Source organism: Haliotis rufescens, unplaced genomic scaffold, assembly GCF_023055435.1.
Source record: "Haliotis rufescens isolate VD_foot unplaced genomic scaffold, xgHalRufe1.0.p SCAF_42, whole genome shotgun sequence".
Taxonomy (NCBI): domain Eukaryota; kingdom Metazoa; phylum Mollusca; class Gastropoda; order Lepetellida; family Haliotidae; genus Haliotis; species Haliotis rufescens.
In genome coordinates this window covers 3534605-3545123 of record NW_025964135.1, presented here as the reverse complement: position 1 = coordinate 3545123, position 10519 = coordinate 3534605, and the positions used below count along the sequence as shown (strand labels likewise).

Genomic DNA, 10519 nt, shown 5'->3' with positions numbered 1-10519 from the left:
GGTTTTCTCGTTTTCCGGGAAGTTATGTTTGAATCTGGCGGTAACTGACCATGTCATTTGAAACAGCCGCCTTCTCCCGGACATAATTGTTCCGGTTCGTTACAGTCTGACTGTTGCACTTCTTCTCGCGTAGCGGATTCTTACAAATGTTTGCACATCGATTTTTCGATTCATACCTCAATGAACCGAAACAAAAAACACAGTCAATCCTTAAATGAACAGATCCGGATAATATATGCCTGTTATGTTAATGTGATGCAAGATATGTTCAATGATATTACTTGGTGTTTCTCCCAAGGTATGTCCCTGTGTTGTAGACCCGTGAAGATCCGGGGTAGAATAGGTCTTCAGCATCCCATGCTTGCCGTAAAAGGTGGCTATGCTTGTCGTAAAAGGCGACTAACGGGATCGGGTGGTCAGGCTCGCTGACCTGGTTGAAACATGTCATCGATCCCAATTGCGTGGATCGATGCTCGTGATTTTAATCACTGGATTGTCTGGTCCAGACTCGATTATTTACAGACCGCCGTCATATAGCTGGAATATTGCTGAGTGCGGCGTTAAACAACCAACCAACCAACCAACCAACCCTGTGTTGTAAGGTACTAAACTGATTTGCAACAGCTTCCAAGGTGTTTCGGTTAATTAGCGAACATTTAACCTTTTGACCTTTTTTTGTTCATGTAATTTTTTAAGCTCTTATATCTTTGAATGCACAGTGCCATTTAGAAAGTGGTCAAATGTAACAAATGTTATATTTGGGTAAACGCTTTCTTAGTAACGTACAGATTCTCGTACTTTTATGGGCTGAGTCTGCCAGAGTGAGGCACCTCATCGCCAGCACACAAAGACAGCGATCTAACCCACTCTTGCCTTTTCGTTCCACCATCGAGCTTATGGTTTTGGTAGACATCCACACACCGTGTATTTATTAAAGGCTCTTCTGTAACCTCATTAAAGTGTTTCTACGTCAGAACGACACCTCTCTCAGGACACCTCCATAGGACGTTGCGTAAGGTGAAATCAGCCAATCAGCGCCGAGGCTTATAAATACTTGGCACGTGTGAGCAAAGCATTCAAATCAGCCTTTCCGACTTCTTTATTCTGAAAACGAACTAAAACGACAAGTTCCGAAAGGAAAAAAGTATAGCCTCTCTATTATATTCTTGTGGATATTTCAAAGTTCGCTGATGGTCCGCCTGAACGACCTTCTGTGGATGTGTCCTCACTCCAGAACGCAGAGATGTATCCATCGGAGCAAAGATGTGATCTTAATGAGACTGGGTCCTCGTGTAGGACGGGGCAGCTTATAGAAACTTCATCGATAGACCTCTTAGTGTATTACGGTGTTCATTTTCATCTTGTGTTATCGTGTGGGAGTAAGTGATTGCTCAGTTGTACCAGTGTTTCGGTCAAATGACGGCGGGCTATTTATTTTGTGGAGGATCGTCCACATGTTACGTGTGGAAATATGGCTGTGGTTCCTGCAGGCGATGATCCTCGACTTTCTCCACGTTGCCCTTTTTGATACAAACTCACAGTGCTCAAATGAAACGGATAACAAAGTCAAATAGGATGAGATGAATGATTATTGTTAAATTGTTAATGAATGTTTTTTATGATCTGATGTGATTTATTTTTTAAAGATTAAATATGTATTTATTTGCGCTCACGGGTGTCCTGTTTTCTTGGTTAAATCCACAGCCGACGACATATTTCACTTTGACATGAGTCGTGCGGCAGCAGGTGAGATGTTGGATGTAGCCGGTGTCACATCTTTTCCCGAGGCAAGGGAGTTAACTAACTATAAAAGTCCACTTTCCACCCTTGTCGAAATAGGCGCCACTAATAGCGCCTTTAGTGGCTATGGCGAGTTATGTCCCTTCTATATCCCTCCCATTGACTAATCCGATTCCAGCTCACATATCACGTGCATTTGCCTCAAACAAAATGGCGGCGCCGAGTGAAGAAAATCTGATCGATAATCAAGATCTATATTGTAATAAAACGTGTCTTCCTTCGCGAAGTGCATCAAATCACGTGGGCACCAACATGAAAGATTTGGAAAATATCTGTTGACGGTACACATGCTTTGCCAATCCTGCAATCGACCAAAATCTGCACGACAGTTTACGAACCGGATGTTGATTTCGTTGCGCGATATTGATTGGACAATGCCTAGACTCGTTAGTCCAGCCAAAATATAACTCCGTAATTCCAGCCTAATTCGGCAAGGGTGGAAACTGGACTTTTATAATTAGTAAGTTAACTCCCTTGCCTCAGGAAGATGCTTGTCGAAAGATAATGACTTGACCTTGACCTTGACCTTTGGGCGTTATGTTTCAGACGCATGCTTCGAACATATCGCAATAAAAAAAACATACACCCAAAACAAATCCAATGGCAATAGGTGAGCGATCTGTCGCGACACATACTGAACGAAGCGCCATAAAATACGGGCCCCTGCCACTGTCTGCTGCGACGGCCTGCTCTGAATACGCAACGCAATGCTACATCATCTAATTTAACCCTTATTTGTTGACATTGTTTTCTTCACACAGTGTGTGCGTGTGTGCGCACGTGCGTGCGTGCGTGCGTGTGTGTGATGCATGTTGAGAGCTCTCATCAATTACTAGGACTAACAACGTCATTTTGAATGAACATGTGTATCATTGACCGAGATCCTTATTTTATATCCACCCACACAGCCTACAATAACTTCCTGGGCGCTAGCATCAAACCAAATATTTGCCCGACCGTTGCTGTGTGAAGTGTTGTTCTACGTTTGTAAAGTAATATATCGCAATTATCTATCTATCTATCTGTCTGTCTGTCTGTCTGTCTGTCTATCTATTTGATTACAAGTTACCAGTAACCCTAGACAAGTCTTTGAACATGGTGGAATTCTTTCCAGATATGAGAAGTGGAAGTATGGTCTTAATCAAATTGATTGCATGCCATTGTATACATATTTAGGTGTATGTTTTGCAAGGAATTTATCTTGGTCAAAACACTGCAATAATGCAGCATCTAAGGCTAAAAGGATACTGTTTTCAATCTTGAAATCACTTGTGATTAATAAACCGATTTCATATAAACATTTTTTTCAAAATCGTTGATGCCAAGGTTGTTCTCATTTGCTGTATGGTAGGGACATTTGGAGTATGGATAATAATAAAGTAATAGAAGCTGTCCACACACTTGCTTGTAAAAGATTCCTAGCGGCCTAGAAGTCCCTTCTCTTAAAATATGGTTTTAGATTTATTTGGAAAACCAGAAAGTTTACAGTCAGGAATCTTTAATGGCAAAATGTATTTGTAGATTAAATGTCTCCGATCAACAGGTCTGCTGAGATGGGTGGTAGTTCTAAGGTGTTACATTGTTCATTGTTCAAGAATTAAATTGAGGCTGTTGAGCCTTATATAACTACAGTAACAATATGTAAATTCAGGTATGCTACAGTTCCGCTGTCTATCGAGACAGGTAGATATGTACACGTACCAGAGAACAAAGACTATGCAAGGTTGGTAATCTGGGCTGCATATGAAGCTAAGATAAGATAAAATAAGACAAGACTTCATTACCCCAAGGGAAATTTATATTGCACAGTTGATTAGCACTAAAACATGAAAAACAATATATGATATTAAAATATGAACATAAGACACTTATTTATATACCACGGGTAAAAACATGTAGAGAATTGAACACTACCACAGTGACGACAAGGAATGGTATTTGAAAGTATACTGCTCAAAAGAAGTTAAGGATCACCCGATTCTTTCATAATGGTAAAGTTAATCTGTCATGACATGAGAGATTAACTATAGTAATATGAAAGAATCAGGTGATCCTTAACTTCTTTTGAGTAGTATACATGTATTATAGTATTAAACAGATAAACATTCAGAAGACTAATACTGGCTGGTCTGAATGAGTTCCGGGTCCTGTTTGGTTTCAGCGTCGGCATGCTCAGTCTACGGCCAGAAGGTAGAAACTGATATTCGGAATGAAGTATATGACAGCTGTCATTAAGTATCTTACGCACCTTTTTGACAATTTGCTGCACATAAATTTCGCCGATGTGTTGAAATTGGGTACCTGAGATTTTTTCTTACTGTATTTAAAATTTTATGTAGTTTAGATTTATTTTGAACAGACAGGCTCACATACCAACAGTTCACATTAAAAACTAAAATGCTTTGAATAAATGTTTTATAAAACAGAGAGAGTATTGTATTATCAAGTTAAAAATACCTAAGACGCCGTAAGAAATACAATCTCTTTTGGCCCTTTTTTTTTATAAATATGCTACGTGCTAGCATTCCAAATGCGTTTCGAATCAATAATGGTGCCAAGATACTTATGTTTTTCAACCAAATTAATATTTTCGTTATCAATACTACTAAAATAGTTTTAACTCCCTTGGTTCCTGCACATGGAAAGAAGAACAACGGTACAAATACCAGTTTCTACACATGGAAAGAAGAAAAACGGTACAAATACCAATTCCTACACATGGAAAGAAGAACAACGGTACAAATACCAGTTCCTACACATGGAAAGAAGAACAACGGTACAAATACCAGTTCCTACACATGGAAAGAAGAAAAACGGTACAACTACCAGTTCCTACACATGGAAAGAAGAACAACGGTACAAATACCAGTTCCTACACATGGAAAGAAGAACAACGGTACAAATACCAGTTCCTACACATGGAAAGAAGAACAACGGTACAAATACCAGTTCCTACACATGGAAAGAAGAACAACGGTACAAATACCAGTTCCTACACATGGAAAGAAGAACAACGGTACAAATACCAGTTCCTACACATGGAAAGAAGAACAACGGTACAAATACCAATTCCTACACATGGAAAGAAGAACAACGGTACAAATACCAGTTCCTATACATGGAAAGAAGAACAACGGTACAAATACCAGTTCCTACACATGGAAAGAAGAACAACGGTACAAATACCAGTTCCTACACATGGAAAGAAGAACAACGGTACAAATACCAGTTCCTACACATGGAAAGAAGAACAACGGTACAAATACCAATTCCTACACATGGAAAGAAGAACAACGGTACAAATACCAGTTCCTACACATGGAAAGAAGAACAACGGTACAAATACCAATTCCTACACATGGAAAGAAGAACAACGGTACAAATACCAGTTCCTACACATGGAAAGAAGAACAACGGTACAACTACCAGTTCCTACACATGGAAAGAAGAACAACGGTACAAATACCAGTTCCTACACATGGAAAGAAGAACAACGGTACAAATACCAGTTCCTACACATGGAAAGAAGAAAAACGGTACAAATACCAATTCCTACACATGGAAAGAAGAACAACGGTACAAATACCAATTCCTACACATGGAAAGAAGAACAACGGTACAAATACCAATTCATACACATGGAAAGAAGAAAAACGGTACAAATACCAGTTCCTACACATGGAAAGAAGAACAACGGTACAAATACCAATTCCTACACATGGAAAGAAGAACAACGGTACATTCTGAGGCTTTCAAATACCAGTCTACGCTGGAATGTATTTCTAGGAAACTCAGAAACTATAAATCAATGATTTTAAACTATAAAGTGGGTACGATCTAATTTCAAAGCAAGATGGTGGTGGTAGCCCCCCCCCCCCCCCCCCCCCCCCCCCCCCCCCCCACACACACCTTTTTCATGACAGGAACCCACGCATCGGGATATGACAAATGTGAGCGTGCCGAGGTTGCTTGTGACGCAGTATTGCAGGACACCTGCGGTCATATAAGTTTTCCCGGGTTAATACGCCATGACGGAACAAGACTCAGTTGTGTGGAGATTTCACCCCTATAGATTAACCTTTGTCATACCTTTTTTAGGAGAGTTGATTTATAAAATCAAAGATGAAGTCTTGGTACATTTCCGAATTTGATACCTTTTCAACGAGGTAGTTTTTTACTATTTGCAAAAGCACGAGTTTCAGCTTTAAATAGTTTTTGGGGAGTAGATGGATTAACAGGTAAAGCGGTCACTCGTGTTATTTCGTGACAAGCTGAATGGCGAATCGTGCCCGTCTCGTGCATTCGTGACCAACTCGTGTTATTCGGGGACAAGCCGAATAGCGACTCGTGCCCCTCTCATGGCCATTTTGGCGACCGGGTTCCGTCTTAGCGCAAACGGGCATACCTAAAACAATTGTCAACTCGTTGCCTAATGGTTAACATATATTTCCCCATATATTATATATATTTCAGATGCAATTTAAAGCACATCGGGACATTCGGAATGATACAGTATGATTGAACACATGTAACTGTGTCTTGGGTATATTTTTAGATGCAAGTCATATGTAAAATCAAAACATATTTCTCAGGTATTCTTTGACGAAGAACTTGAAATCATGCGCGCATTCTGATTGGTTTGTTGTATTTTCGCGCATAACATTCATCGATAAGGGGACGAGTCTTCTTGAAGGTTACGGAAAGGGGCGAGGTGGTGACGAATGGGCCACAAGGATGGCATAATGTCACGTGACACGACAGACCAGCTCGTCAAAAGATGAAAGCCAAGGCTGCGAGTAGCAGTGATGAATGTTTAACAGTGAACAATTTGAAAAATTCCAAACGCGACGATGCTGTACTATGTGCCAAACTATATCCCATACTATGTCCCGTACTATGTCCCGTAGTATGTGCCGTGGTATGTGTCGTACTATGTGCCGTACTATGTCCCGTACTATGTGCCGTACTATGTGCCGTAGTATGTGCCGTAGTATGTGCCGTACTATGTCCCGTACTATGTGCCGTAGTATGTGCCGTACTATATCCCGTACTATATCCCGTACTATGTCCCGTACTATATCCCGTACTATGTCCCGTACTATGTGCCGTACTATATCCCGTACTATGTCCCGTACTATATCCCGTACTATGTGCCGTACTATATCCCGTACTATGTGTCGTACTATATCCCGTACTATGTCCCGTACTATATCCCGTACTATGTGCCGTACTATGTGCCGTACTATGTGCCGTACTATGTACCGTACTATGTCCCGTACTATATCCCGTACTATGTGCCGTACTATGTCCCGTACTACATCCCGTACTATGTGCCGTACTATGTCCCGTACTATGTGCCGTACTATGTGCCGTACTATGTCCCGTACTATATCCCGTACTATGTGCCGTACTATGTCCCCGTACTATGTGTCGTACTATATCCCGTACTATGTCCCGTACTATATCCCATACTATGTGCCGTACTATGTGCCGTACTATGTGCCGTACTATGTCCCGTACTATGTGCCGTACTATGTCCCGTACTATATCCCGTACTATGTGCCGTACTATGTCCCGTACTATGTGTCGTACTATATCCCGTACTATGTCCCGTACTATATCCCGTACTATGTGCCGTACTATGTGCCGTACTATGTGCCGTACTATATCCCGTACTATGTGCCGTACTATGTCCCGTACTATGTGTCGTACTATATCCCGTACTATGTCCCGTACTATATCCCGTACTATGTGCCGTACTATGTACCGTACTATGTACCGTACTATGTGCCGTACTATGTACCGTACTATGTGCCGTACTATGTCCCGTACTATGTGCCGTACTATATCCCGTACTATGTCCCGTACTATGTCCCGTACTATGTGCCGTACTATGTGCCGTAGTATATCCCGTACTATGTCCCGTACTATGTGCCGTACTATGTGCCGTACTATGTGCCGTAGTATGTGCCGTAGTATGTGCCGTACTATGTGCCGTACTATGTCCCGTACTATGTGTCGTACTATATCCCGTACTATGTCCCGTACTATATCCCGTACTATGTGCCGTACTATGTGCCGTACTATGTACCGTACTATGTCCCGTACTATATCCCGTACTATGTGCCGTACTATGTGCCGTACTATGTGCCGTACTATATCCAGTACTATGTGCCGTACTATATCCCGTACTATGTGCCGTAGTATGTGCCGTACTATGTGCCGTACTATGTGCCGTACTATGTACCGTACTATGTACCGTACTATGTGCCGTACTATGTACCGTACTATGTACCGTACTATGTACCGTACTATATCCCGTACTATGTCTCGTACTATGTGCCGTACTATGTGCCGTACTATGTGCCGTAGTATATCCCGTACTATGTCCCGTACTATGTGCCGTACTATGTGCCGTACTATGTGCCGTATTATGTGCCGTAGTATGTGCCGTACTATATCCCGTACTATGTGCCGTACTATATCCCGTACTATATCCCGTACTATATCCCGTACTATGTCCCGTACTATGTGCCGTACTATGTGCCGTACTATGTGCCGTACTATATCCCGTACTATGTCCCGTACTATATCCCGTACTATATCCCGTACTATGTCCCGTACTATGTGCCGTAGTATGTGCCGTACTATATCCCGTACTATGTCCCGTACTATGTGCCGTACTATGTGCAGTACCATGTCCCGTAGTATGTGCTGCAGTATGTGCCGTACTATGTCGCGTAGTATGTGTCGTACTATATGCCGTACTATGTCCCGTAGTATGTGTCGTACTATGTCCCGTACTATGTCCAGTGGTATGTGTCGTACTATGTCCCGTAGTATGACCCGTTCTATGTGCCGTTCTATGTGCCGTACTATGTGCCGTACTGTGTCCCGTACTATGTGCCGTACTGTGTCCCGTAGCATGTGCCTTACTATGTGCCTTACTATGTCCCGTAGTATGAGCCGTACTCAGTGCCGTTCTGTGTGCCGTACTATGTGCCCTTCTATGTCCCGTACTATGTGCCGTACTATGTGCCGTACTATGTCCCGTAGTATGTGCCGTACTCAGTGCCGTACTTTGTGCCGTAGCATATGCCGTAGCTTTGTTCAAGCTTTGTCAGCACACACAGCTCTCATAGGTTTCACCAAAGTTGTGAACGACTTGCATCACTGACACGCGGGGATATAACTTACATTCTGTTCAAGGTGTTGTGATACCCAACTCACTCACTCACCCACGTGTGTATTTTATAGTAACACCCAAGTATATGCACAATGTCCGGTTGTAATTTGATAACCAATACAGCCACAAAAAGACACACGAAGGAAGCCGCCGAACCATTGACTGATCAGAAGCAGTGAATTTCATATCTCCCCTTCATATCCGTGTGAGATATTTGCTTGGCAGTAATAATACACGTACAAAGTCTTCTGACCATTGACCTGGATATAGATAATATATATCTATATGGCCACTCTTCAAAGGTGCTCTACAGCACTGAAATACATGCATGTATGAACGTGTGTGAAACGTCTTCTCGGTACCTCAGGGACGTCGTGAACACCAAAACCTGTCCTCGAAACTTCCTCATAAATTTTCGGTCTGTCAGATTGCATTTTCGGACGTTTGAAAGCATTGGTGTTATTGATAGACAAATACGGCGCCTCGCGATAAAGGCCCGTATGGACGTTATGATCGCGCGAGTGTTTGCGCACGACGTCATAAGGGTCGCAGCGCCCCCTTGTGTTAAGATTAAAGCAAACATGGTTATTGTTGTCGGCGGCGCCGGTAAGGGTCTCCACACTTATACTGTAATTTGGAGATAAACCCTGAGAATAGGCTGGTCAGATCCTACCCTTGGTTCAGCGCTAATACTTGTTGTCATTGCTCGCTTGCTGGTGTACTGTAGGGTCGCTTGTCTTTTAGTAGCATTGGGAGATGAAAGAATTAATTATGCTTGAAATCTTGCAGATTTAATGAAATGAGTGAGAGTGAGTATGGTTTTACGACGCTTTTAGCAATATTCCAGCAATATCACAGCGGGGGACACCAGAAATGGGCTTCACACATTGTACCCAAGTAGGGAATCCAACCCGGGTCTTCGGCGTGACTGGCGAACGCTTTAACGCTAGACAACTCCACAGCCTAGAGAGAGAGAGAGAGCCATGATAAAGGTGATCAAATTCGAGTCAATCACAACTACTGCAGAGGGAACAATGAAATAGATAATGTTGGAATACTCCTAAAGAAAAAGGGCTCATACTGAAATTATATGGTTTTTTTTGTGTTTGTTTTTTAACGTCGCAGGTTTAGCTGTATGCCTCCGCATGTAAATAATCGAGTCTGAGCCAGACAAACCAATGGCTGATATCATGAGCTCCTGAGACTCCTATACTGACCACCCGATCCCCATTTCGTCCCATGGGTATCACTGTGGCTGTTAGTGTCAATTGTATTCACTACATGCCTAACAGTCTCAGGTTAACGTCCAGTACAAATGAAAGTTAATACCCAGCCTTTGCTTTTTCATACCTTTATATTTGTAAGTATATATTCCAGGCACTATATGTGAAAGTATATACGCCAGGTACTTTATATATGAAAGTTTATGTTCCACGGACTATTTTGGAAACATGGACAGCTCTGTTAAAGCGCAGTGTCTTTTTAGAAACAATGGGCGGTCGGGTAGCTTAGTGGTTAAAGCGTTCGCTCGTC

General features: G+C 42.2%; 1 protein-coding gene across 1 annotated transcript; it reads left to right on the top strand.

Moving 5' to 3' along the window:
• Nucleotides 1-7212: 7212 nt before the first annotated feature.
• On the top strand, nt 7213-8856 carry LOC125372539 (extensin-2-like). Its single transcript, XM_048382876.1, has 4 exons — nt 7213-7695; nt 7777-7995; nt 8245-8427; nt 8761-8856. The coding sequence occupies exons 1-4, from the start codon at nt 7213-7215 to the stop codon at nt 8854-8856; spliced, it is 981 nt and encodes a 326-aa protein (XP_048238833.1).
• Nucleotides 8857-10519: the final 1663 nt, after the last annotated feature.

Coding starts and splice junctions, on each gene's coding strand:
- LOC125372539 (XM_048382876.1), top strand. CDS start 7,213: ATGTCCCCGTACTATGTGTCGTACTATATCCCGTACTATGTCCCGTAC. Junction 7,696..7,776: donor CGTACTATGTGCCGTACTAT/GTGCCGTAGTAT, acceptor TATGTGCCGTAG/TATGTGCCGTACTATGTGCC. Junction 8,428..8,760: donor CGTACTATGTCCCGTACTAT/GTGCCGTAGTAT, acceptor TATGTCCCGTAG/TATGAGCCGTACTCAGTGCC.